Here is a 20,902-nt window from a genome sequence, read left to right on the forward strand (position 1 = left end):
TAGCCAACAGGTGAATATACTATTGGTATCGGTATCGGATTCGACCCGGAACTTGTTAATTATTGGCAATATTAATTATGTGGAAAACAAAAGGGTCTGGAGTGGTGTAATTTTTAATCTATACCATTGTCCTATATTAGTTATATATAGAGTTGAATTCTTTGATTTGTCGTTTTTACCCGATGACGGCTGACAAATTGGACCTCGTAATTTTAGTATTATAGATTCATTCATATTGCAAAAGTATTGAATCATTTGACTTTTCTTCATTTTACACAACTATTTCCTATTCCAAACTAAAAGACAAGTTGAAAGAGTTGGCATTGCTTTGTTTCATAAAAAAGAATGACCAACGTAGATCCAAGTATCTGATTCTTGTCTTAGGGATACATTCTGCTTCGTAAATACTCACGCTGATTCAAATAAAAAAATCTCTGAAACTGACATTAGCAAGATGCTTGATTCCTTGATTGACAACAAATGTGATACGTTTGGGGGACGTGTCTTTAACAAACTATCGACATTCCCATGGGAGCCAACTATGCCCCTCTTCTTGCCAACTTGTACATATATTCTTATGAGGCCGACTTCATACAGGAACTTCTCAAGAAGAAAGAAAAGTAGTAAGCAGTATCCTTCAACCTCAATCTCCCGCTATACTAGAAGATGCCCGCAAAATCGCTGTACAATTGGGAATTGTTGAAACAAAAATATTTTTTAATTTTACAGGCAGTACGTCGACTGAGCATGACATGGATCGATAACGGTCTCCTAATATAGATATTTTCTTAATAAATTGGCGTTTTCTGTTGAAAAATATATTGTTTCAAAGACAAATTTATGAAGTACAAATCACTACATTTATACGTCATATCACAAATATTTTCGACTTTGCATAGTTTCAGTGGAGTTGCAGCTCAATGAAATCGGTCTCTAACTATAGTAATATAAATAGATGACATTCTCTCACTTAATAATTCAAAATTTGATGACTATATGCTGAAACAGGAACATATATAATGATTAGACATACTGTTCCCAGGTTGAACGCATCTATCCCATCGAAGTAGAGAAAAGGGATACATCAGATACATTCTGCCTCATATCTTGACTTATGCCTAATGTCTAGAAATTGACAATAAGGGTTGGTTAAAAAAAACATTACGACAATAGAGATGATTTTAGCTGCCCAATTGTAAACTTTTCATTTCTATGTAGCAACAAATTCAGCAGCGCCTGCATACGGAGTATATATCTCCAAATTGATACGATATTCCCCCGGCTTGTATTTTCTATCATGGCTTCCTTCATAAAGGGACTGGTTGTTGCTCACAAGGAAGCTTCTTAACCAAGAGTTCGAAATCATCCCTTCGTAAATTGTACGGACACCATCACGATTTGGTTGACCGTTATGGAATATCTGTTTCACAGATGATAGCGGATATGATCTTAATGTCGTAACTGCAATCCCGTTCTATTTTCACGAATGTGATCTATCGAATTAGACATATTACCGGGTTTGTACTAACAGGAGCAAAACGACGGGTGCCACATGTGGAACAGGATCTGCATACTCTTCCGGAGCACCTAAGATCACCCCAAGGTTTTAGTGGGGTTCGTGTTGCTTAGTCTTTATTTTTTATGTTCTGTTTTGTGTAATATTGTTTGTCTGCTTGTCTTTTTCTTTTTCAGCCATGGCGTTGTCAGTTTATTTTCGATTTATGAGTTTGAATGTCCCTCGTGTATCTTTCGCCCCTCTTTTCCAATGTCGCGTATGACATCAACGACGATTACTGTACGTGCGTGTTCTATTAATAGATTTCCTATTTGTACGGTGGCATACATTTTACTTCTTCTTGTGGTATGTATATTTCCCAACTCGTTCATAATTGACATTTAAGATTTCAAGGAATCTTTTTAGATAAAGGCAACAGTAGCTAGTATACCGCTGTTCAAAATTCATAAATCGATAGAGAAAAAACAAATCCGTGCTACAAACTAACACTGAGGGAAACGTACCAAATATAAGAGAACTACGACACAACAGAGACACAACAGCGAAATGTAACACACACAGAAACGAACTATAATGTAACAAAGGCCATTTTCGGTGGCTGACTTGGTACAGAGCATTTTATCAACAAATGGTAGGTTGAACCTGGTTTTGTGGCATGACAAACCTCCCGCTTTAATGGCAGTGCTAATTATAACATTAAAATGACAACATTACACGACAGGGTTACAATAAATAAACAGATAAGTTGGAAAAAATATAGGACAGAAAAACAAACGAATAATAGCCGTCAAAAAGTAACAGGTTAAAAAATATTTTTATACGCCAGACGCGCGCTCCGTCCACACAAAACTATGCTCAGATGTAAAAAGTTTGAAAGCCATAACAACAAAGTTGAAGATCGCCGAGGACCAAAAGTTCAAAAAAGTTGTGAGACCAGGGTTATCCGCCTGGGACAAAAACATCATTATTATCAAGAATAATACATAGTTTTGCAAACAGTACATTTTATAAAATTACTATATAATAGATATACATGATTAAACTGAAGTGGTGACTAACTATAGAATAAAAACGAATACATTACAAAATCATAGACCTGTTAGCCATAGTCAATGCAACGCCCAAAGTGACGTCACATTTTAATTTCTAAAACGTGTTCCGAAAATTAAGAACTAATGATAGAACTTTTAAATTTACTGTATTCTTTGGAAGATAAGAATATTTGTCCATAGTGATCGGTTGATTGAAGCCTCAATTTGTTCATTAATGTTTATAAATACGTTGCTATAAGAGAAACATCCATTGCCTACATGAAGCATTCGTTTTGCGTCCATTTCAGATAGGTGGTGTTTTTTTTAACGAAAGATTTTTATTGCCTTTTTTTTGGCTCTCTGTATTTCAAGCGCTAGATGGTTTATAACTTGTGTTCAGTATACTTTCTGTTTCACGAAAAATCGGATTTGTGTGAAATGTTTGATTTGGTTTGGCTATGTTGTTAGTATGCTGTATCATTGATACATAAACTGCATCTTTATTCAGATTTGGATGTTATACTTTTACTTCTTTAGTTTTGTTCAATACGATTTTGTTTTAGTTTTGACAGATTTTTTTTGAAAGAAAATACATTTTAATGATAGAATAGACTTGATACCTTTTATTTTGACAATATCAGTCTAAAAGTACGGAAAAAAGGTGAAATACAAATATTACAAATACACTGCATTTTTACATTATGTTTAGATTAATATTAGATATATGTAATGCAAAAACAGGGAAACAGCAGTCAACATTGCGTTATAATCGTAATCCCTATAAAACAATCACATATGTAACAATGGAACATGATAACTCTTCCTGACATTGTGATGGTCATATACAATGGCTATTTTGAACATAACAAAGAAATCACTGTTCACAGTGTTGTTATAACTTGGAATCAGCTGTATGTTGGGTTATAATCTGTTAGATATGTTACTTCTATGGAGAAAGGGAACATTTCAAGATTTGTATCTAAAAGGAACATCTGCAGACAATGATGTCCGTTGCTTGATCAAATTTCGAAACCACAGATTTTCACATGTGCATAAAAAAGGATTTGATCTCAAGTCAATTTCTGTTAATTGATTCAGTGTTCGCAAAGGGAAGAATGATTCGTAAACAAAACTAATAGAATTACTATCTAATTTTACTATCAACGTTATTAATCTCCAAAAACAACATTTCCATCCCATGCAGATATATTGTTGTAACTTGCAACGAATTCTTGCAAGTGTGGCATCTTGCTGAAAAAACCAGTCGGTAGAGTTGCTATACCGCAGATTTTTAACCATAGCTTTTTCAACAATTTTGCCGGTAAAAGTATTATTGTTAAAACATCAGATGTGTGAAATATATTTCCACTTAAATCTAGCTCTGTTAAATTTGGAACTAATTTAAAAATATTATATTTGTTAAAAATTAAATAAATGTTACTGAAGAGAGATATAAACATGAATTCATTTCCTGAAAAGTTTAAGGAATTAAGACTTATGCTACCGAAGGCTAAACTTTTAATTGTGTTCAAGCCCTCACCAAAGTTAGCAATAGACAAAATGTGAAGGTAGATTGATAAATGTATTAGTGGATATTTGCATTTAGTGGATTGTTGTCAAGTATAAGTATTCTTAGCAGAGGCGAATTTAGGGGGGGGGGGGGGCAGGGGGCCCGGGCCCCCCTTTTTGAAAAAAAAAAATGGTTGCTTATATAGGGAATCACTGAAGCGTGACTGGAGCGGGCCCCCACTTATGAAAATTTCTGGATCCGCCAGTGCTTAGTTTATCTAGGCAAGAGAGTCGATTATCAAGGTTCATGATGCTATTGTTTTCAAGCCTTATAATTTCGATTTCAGGTAAAGAACAATTTGACTTCTTTCCAAAGAATCCCCCTCTTCTGAGAGTTATGCCATTATTTTGAAGGTTTTGTTCCTTAATATGCTCCAAGAAACCGGGTTGCACGAATTGGATATGTCCTTTGCTTACATCGAATAATTGAAAAACTACACATTTGCTCATTTCGTTGAAAGACAACGATGTGACGTATGAATACCTTAAAGATACATGCGTTAAATCAAATGCAGTGCATAATGCATTCAATGTACCGCCAATTCCAATGAATCTCCATGGATTCATATTCATTATCAATGTTGGCTCGGTACTTGTACACCCCGTTATTGTGTTATGGTCATTTTTTGTATTCCTGTCTTTCATTTTTGCTTATGCGCTTTGCTTCTATGCCATTTTGTTTTTTCTTTGTTGACATATTTGATTGTTTTTAAAGTGATTTAGATTATAACACAATGTTGACTGCTGTAACTTTATTTTTGACATTTTTACCTGTATGTCTGTTTGTTTTGTTACACATTGTTGTTAATATAATGGAATCATTTTAAGATATTTGTTTGCGTGAATAAAAAAATATTTAATTGATTTAAATTACGATGATACCAAATGATGATGCACAAGAAAAATATATTTATATAATCCTTGCACCAGAAATTGTAAAGCTCTAAAGTTCCAATAAAGTCGTGTGAAATATTTTTTTTGGTAGGTCCAGCGGGTCAAAGGGACATTATTCCGGATTGGAACAAAAGGGAAGTACTTTTACATACTTGTCGGCTATGCAAGTGTTATTTCTAATCTATTTTTTGAGAGAAAAAATATTACAATACTTTTTTTGATCGAAAACGGTACGCACTGATTGTCTTTCCCATTGTTATATTGCAAAGCTTACAAGTTGAGATAAAGTTTAGTTAATTACACGGCAAACTTTTCTTATGTATGAATATGAAGAAAATTGATTTGTTTTATTTGTGTGCAAGAACACAGAAGAAAAACAAAATATAACTAGAGGGAACATACAATCTTCAACAATGGACAATATACAATATGCCAATAACATTAATGGTTCTAATTTTATTTTACTGCACAAGATGTGAAACTAATGTTTTTTCGGTGATGCTCGATACCAAAATGTTTGAGAGTCCAAACGTTAAAGAACAAATAAACGTTAAGGTAAAAAAGTTACAGACATAATCACTATAAAGTTCAAAGTTCTTTATTTTCCAATTAGGGGCCCTGACGGGACAAAATGACAACAATACACAATACATTCTGATTTTTAACACATAAACATATAATGAAGATAAAATTAAAATTTCAATTCACATGAAGAGGATGAGATAATATCATAGAATATATATATCATATAAAATATCACAACATAAAACAATTGTTATTGTTATTATTTATAAGTTATTTTAGCTCTTTCAAAGTTTCATATCTTTGATTTTTCTGCCATGCCAGAGTGCCAGCAAACATAGTTAAATAACTTATTAATTCACCATATTAAATTGAGAATGGAAATAGTTTGCTAACAGATGTCCACCTCGTTTCTTATCCAGAAAAATAAGTTGAAGGAATAAATAATACAAGTCACTAAAATGGAAAAGAGACCAAGGGCAAATGCACTTGGACATGTTAGTAAGTGGAATTTTAGATACCGTCTTAACCTCCTCGTGACTAGTGCACAAAAGTAAAAAAAAGATTGTTCACTTTAATGCAGAATTCACCAAGGGATGATACTAAAAGGTTTTGGCATCCAAAATCGCATGTAATTATATTTACAAATGCATATATATACATATTCAACAATCTAGCATAGCAGTAGCAGGTGCAAGTGAAGTGACAAGGTCCCACTACTCTTTAATCAGTATGTTCATTTTTGGCTGTAAGACAACAATATTTACATAAAATTTCATGATCTTCATTACTCATCATCCAAATAAATTTTTCAGGATTTTGTAATTGGGTAAAATTAGGACATTTCAAACAAATAGCATTAATAAGATCATAACGTTCACCTTTATACTTTGTACATGTTAGTAAAAAATGGTTCTCATCTTCTACCTCGCCAGACGAGCAATGAACACACAATCTATTTTGCCTGATAATACCTCGATATCTTCCTAACTCTATTTGAAGTCTATGAGCTGATATTCTGAATCTGGTGAAAATTCTCCTCTGCCCAAAATCTTTTATAATATTTAAATAATTTTCAAATCCAAAGTTTTGTTTGAACTTGAAGTACGTTCACAGTTTTCCATCTGATAATGATGTTTTTTGTTTTTGCCAAAGATTAATGTAATGAATTTTCATATATTTTTTACATGTCTTCTTAAAACGATTTGTTTTCATTGACTTTAAGCATGTTAAGTCAGTATGGTTATCAAAAATTTGTATTTTCTGTATATAAACAGAGCCATACCAAGAAGGATGTTCATTTTCGTACAACTCTATGGAAGTTAAATAGGCATCTTTTAGAATTGGAAATTGATTATTTAAATTTTCTGAACGGGGCCGATATTTAAGCATTGAACTGACGATATTAAAATGTGTGTGGGTATTCTGCCAAGTTCTGACAAGGAGGCAAAATTTGTACTCTTTTTCCCACATCATGCAAATCTTCACATTTAAGTCTTTTATAAATTTCATCAAAGGACAAATCAGGTTTTTTTTTTAATCTTGTTGTAAAGGGATTAAAATAACCCCAAATTTCACAACCATATAATAATATTGGCATAATCGAATACATGTAATAAGATTTTAGGTGAAGGACAGTGAGAAATAAATTCCTTGCACGGTTTAAAATAAGCCTTTAGACCCTTCTGATAAAGTTCATTTTGAGCATAGGAGAAAGATCCAGATGAACAAAAAGTAATGCCAAGATATTTACATTTGGTTACACATTCAACAATTTTTCCATTGTATTTGAAATTATATTTGAGATGTCTGCCTGCCTTATTGAATATATTCACTTTGGTTTTAGATAAATTTACAGTAAGACACCACTGTTTGCAAAACTTATCTAAAATATCTAGTTTTTGTTGAAGACAATGAATAAGAATAAGAATAAGAATAAGAATTTTATTAGTCTAAAATCCAAACAATAGGATTGTTACTAAAATATACAACAAAAACAAACAAACAGACAGTGGCATATTAATTACAAAACGATAGTCATTAAACACTACAAACATGTAGCATTGAAAGAAAAACAAAAACATAGATTATTAGTATTAATTATAATACTATTTTTGACAGCATGCCTCCTCTTTAAAATTATCAATTAAAATATTATGCTTATGTTACAAAAAATATGTTATAATATATATAACATTATAAGTTGAGCCATCAATTTCACAGTTCATATATTGACATTATAATTGTTTCTTTCGTTATACATTTCACTTATGTAGTTAACAATGATAAGTAAAATATCACATTCTTCGCAGGAAAATATAAAATCAAATTTGTTTTCTTCACTCATTGAATTAAAACAGGGGACAATACTAGATATTCATATAACATTTTGATCCTAGTTTTATTAATTTCTGAACATGTTATGATAAAATGAAATTCATCTTCCACCTCTTTATGGCATAAAGGACATATTCTATTTTCTAAAGCTGTTTTGTTGTATCTACCACGTTCAACAGCCAGCATACTATTACTTATTCTTATTTTAGCATAATTTTTTGTAACATTTTTATCTAAATTCAATAAAAGGTACTTTTCTAGTTCATACTTTACTTTAAATTTTCTGTAGGTTCTTAGTTTATTTCCATTTATTGAATGATCATCATTAAAGAGACAATTTCTCCAAAATATAATGTAATTTTCATTGAGCTTCTTCACGATGGCTAAAAGTAATCTTTTTTTAGAGAAGGTACATTGATTTTCCCAAACATGAGTGAAATTCAGTTTTGAAAGTAGCATTTTAACTTTTGAAGCAAATCCATCATTTAACTGCTTGTTAGCTTTATAAATATTATATAATAATGACTCATTTTCATTTGACTTTGAAAAATGTAACCAAAATCCTACGGAAGACTTAAGGGCCTGTATACCAATAGGGTACATTCCCAATTCAGCTAATACAGCTGTATTTACTGCCTTTGAATTAACATTTGGAAGACCTTTCGCAAATTTGATTTGGAGTTTTACTGATTCCATAGATAAATATTGAGATTCAAGAGTTTTGTTGTTCTTCACAATATTTAGCGACCATATCTCACTACAATACAGTAATATTGGGCTAACACAAGAATTAAATAATTTCATATGGGAAAAAACATCCATCTTATCTGAGTAGAGTATTTTTTTTATACAAAACAATGCCTTAGAAGCTTTTTTACATAGGAGATTTACTGCATTAGTGAAAATTCCTGATGGCTTGAATAGTATACCTAAATATTTATATTCTGTGCAACATTCAATTACTTCATTATTCAATACAAACTTGTCTTTAGTAAGTTTTTTACCACTTTTATTAAATATCATTGTTTTTGTCTTGTCAAGATTGACAGTCAAGTTCCATTTTTCACAATAAGTATTTAACTTGTTTAGACAATTTTGTAAACCTTCTGAGGATTCTGATATTAATACTAAGTCATCAGCATATAAAAGACAAGACAATTTTATGTCATGTAATGTTACAGGATCACATGTGTTATCAAACATTGAGGTTAAATCATTTATATAAAAAGAAAATAAGGTAGGACTTAGAACGAAGCCTTGTTTTACTCCAACTGTGGAAGGGAACATATTAGTAATGCCTTCAGTGACTTTAACTGCAAATAAAACTTCTTTGTACGTATCTTTTAGAATATTAAAGAATGGTCCATTTATGTTATATTCAGCAAGTTTGTGCAACAGAGCCTCTCTATTTATAGTGTCAAAAGCTTTTTTAAAATCAATAATAAATGCATATATTCTTTTGTTTGAATTAAAAGCCTTATCAATAATAGTTTTTAAAGTAAGAATGTGATCACTAGTTCTGCATCCTTTTTTGAATCCAATCTGTTCACGACAGATAATATTATTATTTTCTGAATACTTTTCTAAACGGTTATACAAAACTCTTGAGAAAAATTTTCCTAAGCAGCTAGAAAGTGCTATACCTCTGTAGTTTGAGGGGTTATTAAAACACCCTCCTTTGAATACTGGTTTAATGTAATTTTCTCTCCATTTAGAAGGATATATCCCAGTAAAAAGAATTAAGTTAAATAATTTTACATACATGTTGACATTCATAGTACAAGATATTTTCAACATTTCATTTGTTAATCCATCAGAACCACATGATTTCTTATTTTTCAAGGCTTTCAGAGCAAGAAGCACTTCCTCTGCAGTTATCCTAACATTTAAATTTTTGTTGCAATTATTCAAAAATTTGTCATCAGTGCATGATTTGAAATCAGAATTTTTGTCATGGGTAGTATTCATTGGTTTTTTTAAGTATTCAAACCATTCTTTAGCTTGAATGTTTGAACTAGGATCATTCAATTCTTTTTTCTTTAAAGTTTTAACAGTTTTCCAATACTCATCTGAAGAATTATTTGATTCCAAAATTTTTGTCAGCATTTTATTTCTAAATTGTCTATAGTTTTTCCTTATTAATTTATTAAGTACCTTTTTTTTGGACATAACTTCTAATCTTAGTTGTTTATTCCATGGTTCTTTACCCAATTTCCTAGTATGGTGTTTTAAAGCTCTAAATTGTGCTTCACATTCATTATTATAGTAGGGTTTTTAACTTTTCGGAATTTACTTTTGTTATTCCTGAACGTGGATCGTTTTGGGCCAAGAAAAGCAGCATTATACAATAAAGATGATATGTTAGAAACATTTTCATTAATTTTTTCTTCTACACTGGATAAGTTATTTTGAACAGGAATTTCTGCTAAGCTTTCTATTTCAGAAATAATTGGTTGGAAGTCAGTTTTTAATAAGTTTAATTTAAATGTATTTTCATATTCATTACTCCATTTTATGCACTTTAAAGGAGTTTTTAAGTTTTCTACGGGTTGTCTATTTATTTGAGACATGATATTTACTGTTATTGGACAATGATCTGATACTATTGGGTCAAATTTATTTATTGAAAAAATTATGATACTTGGCAAGAACCCAGAGCTGCAAATACAGTAGTCATCAATAGAAGTTCCATTATGATTAAAAAATGTAACTTTTCCCTTCGAATCTCCTAAAGTTCTTCCATTTAAAATTCTTAATTGAGCAGAAATGCACAACTCTATTAATTGTTTATCATAACTGTTGGTGTTTTGTGATATCTCAGTACTTCTTGATTTAAGCACAGCATCTGCTATGTAATTTATAGGTAAAAAATCATCTAGGCTGTCGTCAATTTCATTTGTAATATTATCAGACTCACTAACATTGATATGGGCATTCAAATCACCAATTAAAGCAATATTACCCTCTAAAGAAATTTGGTAATATCTTGCTCTAGTTTTTCAAATATTTGTTTATCGCAATTAGTTCGCATAGTGTATGATGAGTTACTGGGCGGTATATACATGGAGCAGATGAATAGATTTTTCTCAAAGCCAAAATAATTTTTGTCAAGTTTAAACCACATCATGTCACTCATTGTTTTATCAATTAATTTAACACCTTGCAAAATTTCCCTTTTAATAAAAGTGGCTAAACCACCCCATACTCTATTAGTTTTAGACTGTCTGCAGTTAGTAAAACATTTGTATCCATTATAAAATAAAATATCCTTTGAGGAGGCATGTGTCTCTGATAAACATACAATATCAGATGTCATTATATTACTAAAATTTTCATATCCTGTCTCCACTTAATTTTCTAAATAAACCATTAACATTCCATGAAGTAATTGATACATTTGACTGATGAGGAAGAGAGCAGAACAATAACATCTGCATAATCAAACAATGTATAGGCAGAGAGTTTAGTATAATTGGATCTAATGTTTGTTTGAGTAACGAAGGAATGTCATGAATAAACATTATAAAAAATATGTATAAGGCGAGACCAAAACCGATACTGATAGTCAATATAAAAAAAAGTAAAATCACAAAAATACTGAACTCCGAGGAAAATTCAAAACGGAATGTCCCTAATCAAATGGCAAAATCAAATGATAAACACATCAAACGAATGGACAACAACTGTCATATTCCTGACTCGCTACAGGCATTTTCAAATGTAGAAAATATTAAGTTTAACTGTAAAAGTTTTAATAAATCAAAAATGCCTGTACCAAGTCAGAAATATGACAGTTGTTATCCATTAGTATGATGTGTTTGATGTGTTTGAGCTTTTGATTTTGCCATCTGATTAGGGACTATCCTTCCTCCGAATTCAGTATTTTTGTGATTTTACTTATTTTTTTAAGGCACCTGTTCTTTTAAAAAAATAAAAAAGTTTGTTAAAACCAGAAAATATTGATTCGAATATTACTTGAAACATGAATAATATGATTTAGTTTAGAAGATGAATTGTAATTTAATATTGATATCCAGAGAGTAACCCTGGTTTTCTTGTAAAAATAAAGAAACCCTTCACTAGAATGCTGGACTAGTAAATTGTTAACATCATACAATATATTGTTGATTAAAAAAAGGAAGAAACATGAATATTTTTAAAGAGTAAAGATTAATTCACAGTATCCTTATTTACAATTAAGAACAATTAAGTATACAATTTAATATGTCGATACATACTTTATTTACAATGTCACGAATCATACTAAATGAAAGGAACATGCTGCACATACTCATCAGTTGGTGCAATATCATTTTGACTGTGCCGAAGAATTTATCGACTTTCCTTCATCATTTGAAATTCTCTATATATCTTCTTCTTGTTTGAATGTTTTCGTTGAACATTTTATTTGATCATCTTGATTGTGTAAATTGGACGAAAGATACTTGCTGGACAGTCAAACTCATAGATCGAAAATAAACTGACAACGCCATGGTTAAAAATGAAAAAAACAAACAGACAAATAATATTACACGTGAAGTTTAACGTGAAGTCTGTGCAGTAACAACTTCTGTAAAATTAAAACATGTTAGCTGAATTTTACCATTAGAACAGTACAACCAAGTTGAAATAAAGATTGTGTGTTGGACGCACGAAATTATTACATTAATTTCATTTAGAAGCATGAGTCAGAGACCTTATTTTCTAGTACTCTGAAAAAGAGGATTATCCCAATGATGAAGTAAAGTATAACATATATTTTTTGGTCTATAGATAATACGATAAGTAAAACAAAAATTCTTTCTCATTGACAAAAAGTTAAGGGCGTTTATTTCTCAACTAGGTAAGGGAAAGCACCGATACACTCGTCCTAACTCAAGACTCATTATCATATAATTCGATAACTTTATCAAATTACCTGGCTAGGTGTCATTTATTCTAACCGTATTTTTTTTTATTGCTCGGCGCCAATTTTGAAACCTGAGTGCATGGTTTGCCTTCCATATTTAATATACATATGTGTAGGACTCGGAACCGCGATGGTACTCCGAACAGCGATGGTCACGCTGAAGTACGATGGTCCACGCTGAAGTGCGATGGTGACATTGTAACGTTAACTTGTTGATAACTATGCTGAATAGCCACATGAAGCCTACCCTGAAATGCGATGGTGGTTATGCTGAAGTACGATGTTCTGCCTGAGACATTGAATAAAAAGAAATGTACATGAGATTTTAAAATAAAAAAAATATGAATAAGATTTTTTCAAAGTAGCTCCTAATTTCTGTTTAGTCCAAACCAAAGACTTTAAATTATTTGTTTTAATCTTATTTTGAAATTGTCAATTCTCCGATTAGTACGCATTAGTATTGAGTTAGATAACATGGTGTTCAAGGTTGAAAAAAAAATTCAGCTTGTAGGTCTATATAAAAGCACTTGTCACGATTTCCACCAAAAACTTTTTGCTGATTAACCAATGCTGATAAACCACTGAGGAGTATAAAATAAATCTGGAAATACACGTAAGGACCAGTCATGTTAATTTCGGCCTAACATGTTGTAGACAATTAACACTGTAACCACAATCAAATAAGGATAGAGTGTCTTTTAACAAATCAGGATTTATCTTGGGACTAAAAGTTTTAAAACAACATTATATCAACTTGATATTGCAAGAAACATTGATAATACAAGTAAGTAATTTCATTATTAAAAATTGTCCACACAAAATCGATTGAAGCATACTTGAAGAGAAGTAAAAATTAATATTTAGATCAAGATATTTTATTTGTCTTAAAAAGGTTTGCAGAATACTTCCGAACACTGCTAAGCTCATCTGCAAACCAAGTTCATCGTTCATCTGCTTTGTTCCCCATGACTTCCCGCCTGGCATAGTTCAAAATACTCCACCTGCACTGCTCAAAACTGTTCGGGACTTTCATCGTTCGTTACTTTCTTTTTTCCCTTCCTTTCATTGTTAACATGAAACCTTTATCTACAAAACCCGTACTCTTGCCAACGAATTGATTTTGTATTTTAGTTACGCTATTTTTGAAAACGTCACATATTCAAACATCTTGCTGAACCATCGCACTTCAGCGAAAGGACCATCGCACTTCGGCGTGGACCATCGTACTTCAGCGTCCCCATCGCATCTCCGAGTCCTACATATAAACCAGCAGGGATTCGATCCAAGGACCCTAGCACGGTAAAACACCGTCCTTTTTAAAAAAAAATTTAGTAAGACATCGCAATACCACTCCATTTGGTCCTACCGTTTTCGTATTAGTTTGTCCTGACTTGTTTACATAAACTGGCATCCTTCCTTTTTTTTGCAAAGTGTTGGACCATCCAGATACAAGATAGCTATTCATACAATACAAGATTGAAAACACCCGTAAAACATATTTTTTTTGCTTCAACATATTAACCTTCCTGCATATTATTTTCAATTACATCAACAAATTTTAAAATGTTTTCACATGTATAAACTGTAAACACATTTTAAATCTTCATATACTTAATACTAGTCTTGAAAATCATGAGCATATATTTCTCGACATTAACACAAATAGGCATGTTTATTGGTATATTCCTTACAAATAGATACAAGTTTTTTCATCAACTGTGTCCTTAAGCATGACTAAAAACTGCTCCATGGTGAAGACCGTACTGGTTTACTTTTATAAATTGTGACCTGGATGGAGAGTTGTCTAGTTGGAACTCATACCAAATTTTTATACTTAATTATTATTTCATGTAAACAAACATTAGTATTTGCTTAAAATATATACAAATTATACAAGTATTGTCCCCTTGATGAATACCATATTGCATTTCTTGAAAATACCTTAAATATTTGTCTCTTTTTAATTAATCATTGTTTTCTTTCTTAACATTCAGTTGCAAATATCCAATGCATTATCAGGAAGATTTCAAAATCTATACCAAAACATTTTCAATTTTTTTTATCGTCATCTTTAAAACTCTTTATTATTTTTGAATAGTAAATTAAGTTTCCTTGTTATAAACAGTACACAAGTCTATGTTCATTTTGTTGGTCTCCTTATAATAGAAAAGTAAAGGATAAAAGTAATCTATCTATGACACAAATCAGTAAATGCATAGAAAAACATACATAAAAGCAAAGGAACAGCGCTTTTGTTGCTTTTTTCATTTCTCATGCCGTCAACTTACTTAAATTGAAAATGTCTAATGTGTGTGAAAACAATGCTCAAAATATATCTACAGCTTATATTTGATCTTGTTGTTTTAACTTCAGTCAGTCGTATTTACTGCAATGCTCTCAGTACTTCATTCCAGAACCGTTCTTCCTCGTATTGCTTTCTTGGCCATTCAATATATGTTGTAGAATTAATTAGGAATCGCAAAGAAGGTGACATTAAGTCTTTTGACACAGTCTCCAACATAACTACTATCATTGTGTCTGTTTCTTTATTTAGAAACCTTTCCTGGGCTATCCTCATTTCAAAAAGACACCAATTACTTCTCAGCATATCACGTGACATTAAAAGCAAGATTTTTCTACTTGCGGCTATGTTTTCAGCAATGTTGTCAATTATAAGTTGACCAGCTTTAAAATCGCGATGATGAATGCAAAGGTTCAAACCTGATTCTTTTTCAACTTTGTCTATAAGCTGCGTTCTGACCCAGTTCCTGTCAGAGTCACAATAGATAACAAACGCATCATACACAAACTGTGAAGATTCTTCCACAAGGGAATGATATACCAGTCCCCTGCGCTTGGTCGTAGATAGATATATCCAATATCGTATGTGCCAACGACATCTATACAAAATACTAGAAACAATAACTAAAACTATACCAATCACGGAAATTGATGCCACTACGACAAGAAAAACTTTGTCTCTTTTATCACATTCATCATTTGTAGGATTATAATCTGTCAGATACGTCCCTACTTTATATGGAGGTGATAAACATCTATATCCAGGAAAGACATCTGCAAATAACGATGGCCTTTTTCTGATCAAGTTTCGAAACCACAGATTTTCACACGTACATGAAAATTGATTTAATCTTAAATAAAGTTTTGTAAATTGATTAAGTGATGTTAAAGGGAAGAATGATTGTTCAACAATACTTATAGAATTACTATTTAATTTCAACGTTTTTAAGGTAAAATTGTCTCCAAAAACAATATTTCCATCCCATGCAGAAATGTTATTGTAACTTGCTATGAATTCTTGAAGATGTGGCATTTTGTAAAAAAACCCGGATGGAAGAGTGAACATATTGCAGTTCTTTAACCAAAGTTTTTGCAGTGATTTCAACGGCAGAAGCATCGTCGTTAAAACGTCTTCGTACGGGTTTATTATATTGCCACTTAAATCTAACTGTGTCAAATTTGGAGAATATTTGAAAACACAATCTTTGTCAAACCTATATTTACTAGATTGATCTATAAACTCGAATCCGTTACCAGATAGGTTCAAGAAATATAGGGTTTTGCTCTGGAAGGCTGAACCGGCGATGACGCGCAATTTGCTATAAAGGCTTGAAAGAGACAACATGGAAAGTGAAGGGAGATACTTGAATGTACCGTTGGATATCCGTCTCACTGCATTGTTATGAAGTGTCAGAATCTTAAGACTATCCAGACACGAGAATCGATCGTCAAAGTCATCAATGTTGTTGTTGTCAAGTCTAAGAACTTCAATTTCAGGAAAATAACAATTTGGCTTATTTCCAAAGAATCCTCTTCTGATAGATAAGTAATTGTATTGAAGGTTTAGTTCTTTCATTTCATGCAAGAAACTTGAACTAACCGATTGGATTCTTCCATGGCTTCCATCTAACAACTGCAAATGTGGAACACATTTACCTATTTCGTTTAAAGATAGATTTCGCAAGAATGAATGTTTCAAAGATAAACTTGTTAAATTACTAGTATGTGCATCACATAACAAATCTTCAATAGTATCGTTTCTGCTGAATCTCCATGGCATCATATTTAATATCAATGTTGAAAAAAATGATGATCGTAAACTTCTGATTACAGTTGCAGCAACGCTTGATGGCATGAACACATTTCGACTTAAGTCAAGCAAACGGAGATGCGACAAGTTGTTTAATGCATCTGCCTCTGCTGCTGCGATAAAGTTTTTTGCAAGCGACAAATTTTCTAATTTGAGAGTTTCCAAGGAAATGAATGTGCTCCTTTTCAATTGGTGTAACTGATTGCCAGAGAAGTCAAGAGAGGTAACATATGATGGTATAACTGGGATCTGTGGAAGATTGGTGTTAATGCAGTTTGCATAATGACGTTCTTCGTTACAAACACACCGGGGTGCATTTGGGCATGGTGTCGTAACTATTTGAACTATATGCTGTAAGAAGACAATGAATAAACGCATCGTGATTGTCCTGAAAAAACGAGAACATGTACTTTTATTTAACTATATTCCCTGCCTTAAGAGAAAACAATAGTAGAAAGCATTTACTCATCATGTTGAACTGTATGTTTAACAAATCTTTACATTTCATATTCATTCAAATGGCATATCGTTTGACCTTGGTAAACACTTTATAAAACGTTACCAGTGTCCGAGCTGAAAATAGACGAACCATGGTAATGTCAAAGAGCATCTCGTACTTTTTCTAAAAAAAAGTTATTTGGAAGATACCAAGACCTTCTTGATAAATATTCCGTATCAACTGTACAAATAATACATGCTGGTCTTTGAGTATAGATTATAGGCGATGACGTTATTTATAATTGTAATCACGTGTTAAAGTGTGTTTGTTTTAATTGTACTTTTAGATTATTACCCTTTATTGTTTATTTAATATTTGGCAATATCCTTTCGGTGTGGCTCGGTACAAATACATTCCGCCATTGTGTTATGGTATTTTTTTGTATTCTTGTCTTCATTTTTGTTTATGTGACAATTTTTATTTTTTTTGACACATTTGGTTGTTTAAGATCATAACACAATGTTGACTTTGTACACTTATTTTTGACAGTTTTGCCGGGGATAATTACACATTTCTGTCAATATAATAGAATCATTTTATAATATTTGTTTGTGTGAATAAAGAATTATTGAATAAGTACTTACAGGTTGGTTTGAATTGCGATGATACCAAATGATAATGCACAAGGTAAATATATTAATATAATCCTTGTACCAAAATTGGTAAAGTTCTAAAGTGTTCACTTCCTAGAAAGTCGTGTGAAATATTTCTTTGGCAGGTCCAGCGGGTCAAAGGACATTATTCCCGATTGGAACAAACGGGAAGTACTTTTACATATTTGTCGGCTATGTAAGTGTTATTTCCAATCTATTTTTTTTTTTATCGAAAACAGTACGCACTGATTGCCTTTCCCATCGTTATATTGCAAGGCTTTCAAGTTGAGATTACACAGCAACCTTTTCTTATGTATGAATATGAAGAAAATTGATTTGTTTTATTTGTGTGCAAGAACACAGAAGAAAAACAAAATATAACTAGAGGGAACATACAATCTTCAACAATGAACAATATACAATATGTCAACAACATCAATGTTTCTATTTTTCTATTACTGCACAAGGTATCAAAATAATGTTTCTTCGGTGATGCTTGATGCCAAAATGCTAAAAATTCCAAACACAAATATAAACGTAGAAGAACATAAAGTCCAAAAGATAAAGACATAGTCACTATATGTCGAAACCGAGATTAAAACCGATACTGAAAGCAAAAGTCCAATGATAGCCTATTGAGTTTATCTGTAAAATAAGTAGAAGCTATCTGTTCACTTAAGAAAATATATATAAATTTGTTAAAACTGAATATTACTTAAAACAGGAATAGTTTTTAAAGAGTAGTTTAATTAATTCAACCGAAACGTTTTATACAAGTAAGAACAATAGAATACTATTTAATATGTCAATAAAAACTTTATTTACAATCTCACGAATCATACAACATGAACGGAAAGGAGCTGCACATATTCCTCAGTTGCTGCAATATCATTTTGACTGTACCTACCTAAAAGAATATTGATTCCGAAGAATTTTCGATTTTCATTCATTAATTGAAATTCTCTATATATCTTCTTCTTGTTCGAATGTTTTCGTTGACAATTTTGTTTGATCATGGTTTTAAAAATCTTGATTGTGTAACTGACGCGAAGTTTGTGCAGTAACTATTTTGTAAAATTAAAACGTATTAGCTGAATTTAACCTTATGTAGACGAAACGCGCGTCTGGCCTACTAAATTATAATCCTGGTACCTTTGATAACATTTTAGCTGAATTTAACCTTAGAACAGTACAAAAATATTGAAATAAAGATAGTGTGTTGGACGCACGAAATTGTTACGTATTATTTTCTTTTAAAAGCAAGAGTGAGATACCTTATTTTCGGGTTCTCCCAAAAAGAGGATTATCTAAGATGATGAAGTAAGGTACAAAATATTTTTTGGTCTATAGATTATACGATAAATAATACAAAAATTCTTTCTCATTGACAAATAGTTGAGGGCGTTTATTTCTCAACTAGGTAAGGGAAAGCACCGATACACTCACCCAAACTCAAGAGTCATTATCATATAACTCGAGAACTTCATCAAATTCCCTGGCTATGTATCATTTATTCTATTGCTCGGCGCCAATTTTGAAACCTGAGTGCATGATTTGCCTTCCATATTTAATATATATATATATATATATATATATATATATATATATATATATATATATATATATATATATACCAGACGGGATTCGATCCAAGGACCCATTGCACAGTAAGTCATCGCTCTACCACTCTATTCGATCCTGGCTTTTTATTAGTCCATCCCTATCTTTTTACATAAATTGTCATCCTGCACCCCCCCCCTTTTCCCATAAAAATCAAATGGTAGCTCCCTAATGGATGGAAATTGTATATCTACTTGAATCTGGAAACACCAACACATATTAACGAAAAGCCCTATATGAAAATAATAATAAAAAAAAGATTAATGATTGTACGAGCATATTTGCTGAAGCAAAAGACAAATGGAAAAGACTAACAAAGACCAGAGGATCCTGATTTGGGACAAGCGCAAAATGCTACTGGCAGTAACATTTTTTTGAGATCTCAACCCTCCTCTTTACCTCTAGCCAATGTATAACAAAGAAACACATAGCATAACGCACAGTTAAACTCAGTTAAGAATAAGTCCGATAGTTTTCATATGTACAAGGCTTATAATTTTTAATACGTCAGACGCGCGTTTCGTCTACATAAGACTCATCAGTGACGCTCAGATCAAAATGATTATAAAGTCTAACAAGTATAAAGTTGAAGAGCATTGATGACTCAAAATTCCCAAAAAGTGTGCCAAATAAGGCTAAGGTAATCGATTCCTGGGATAAGAAAATCCTAAGTATACTGAACTGCTAAAGAAACGTCGCAGTAATTTAAGGCAAACATGAGGGAAGAATAAATGCTATATTTTTTATTGAATGGGCGTATAAATACCCTTGTTATTTAACAAATTTGCACCATTTCAGTTCATTTACTGTTCATTAAAATAAAGTTTTCCACTATCATATCACAGATTTATTTAATTCAGGTCCGCCATTAGCGTTGAGTACTTGAGGTCGCTGTCCAGCATACCAACGTCATATTGGCTGTTCTCTTTATCGCGGGTTAAGTCATAGCATTAGTACTGCATGACACAGATTTTGATGACACAAAAACTTCGCTACTCTAAAATACCCTTATAGAGGCACGGATTCAACGTGCAGCTCATAATCATGAAATGTGACTGCGAAACCTGTCCCACGGAACTATCGAGACCACTATTAGAACGACCGAAATAATGAATGCAATCAGCCATAACGGAGATTTAAACATAATCTTAGCATCATTTGAAGGTAATTTACCTAAACCAAAATAAATAGATATTTTTTTTCAATGCATTTGAAAATTTAAGCTTTCGAAAAATACAACGATTCTATTGCGGTTCAGTATATTTAAAAAAAAATCACACTTTTGTAAACAGAAAATTTAT

General features: G+C 31.8%; 1 protein-coding gene across 1 annotated transcript; it reads right to left on the reverse strand.

The window, feature by feature from the left end:
• Positions 1–14,872: 14,872 nt before the first annotated feature.
• Positions 14,873–17,271, reverse strand: LOC143047059 (toll-like receptor 2). Its single transcript, XM_076220037.1, has one exon. The coding sequence runs from the start codon at positions 17,265–17,267 to the stop codon at positions 15,162–15,164; it is 2,106 nt and encodes a 701-aa protein (XP_076076152.1). The 5' UTR covers positions 17,268–17,271; the 3' UTR covers positions 14,873–15,161.
• Between the last annotated feature and the right edge of the window lie 3,631 nt (positions 17,272–20,902).

This window comes from Mytilus galloprovincialis, chromosome 9 (genome assembly GCF_965363235.1).
Source record: "Mytilus galloprovincialis chromosome 9, xbMytGall1.hap1.1, whole genome shotgun sequence".
Lineage (NCBI taxonomy): Eukaryota > Metazoa > Mollusca > Bivalvia > Mytilida > Mytilidae > Mytilus > Mytilus galloprovincialis.

Coding starts and splice junctions, on each gene's coding strand:
- LOC143047059 (XM_076220037.1), bottom strand. CDS start 17,267: ATGCGTTTATTCATTGTCTTCTTACAGCATATAGTTCAAATAGTTACG.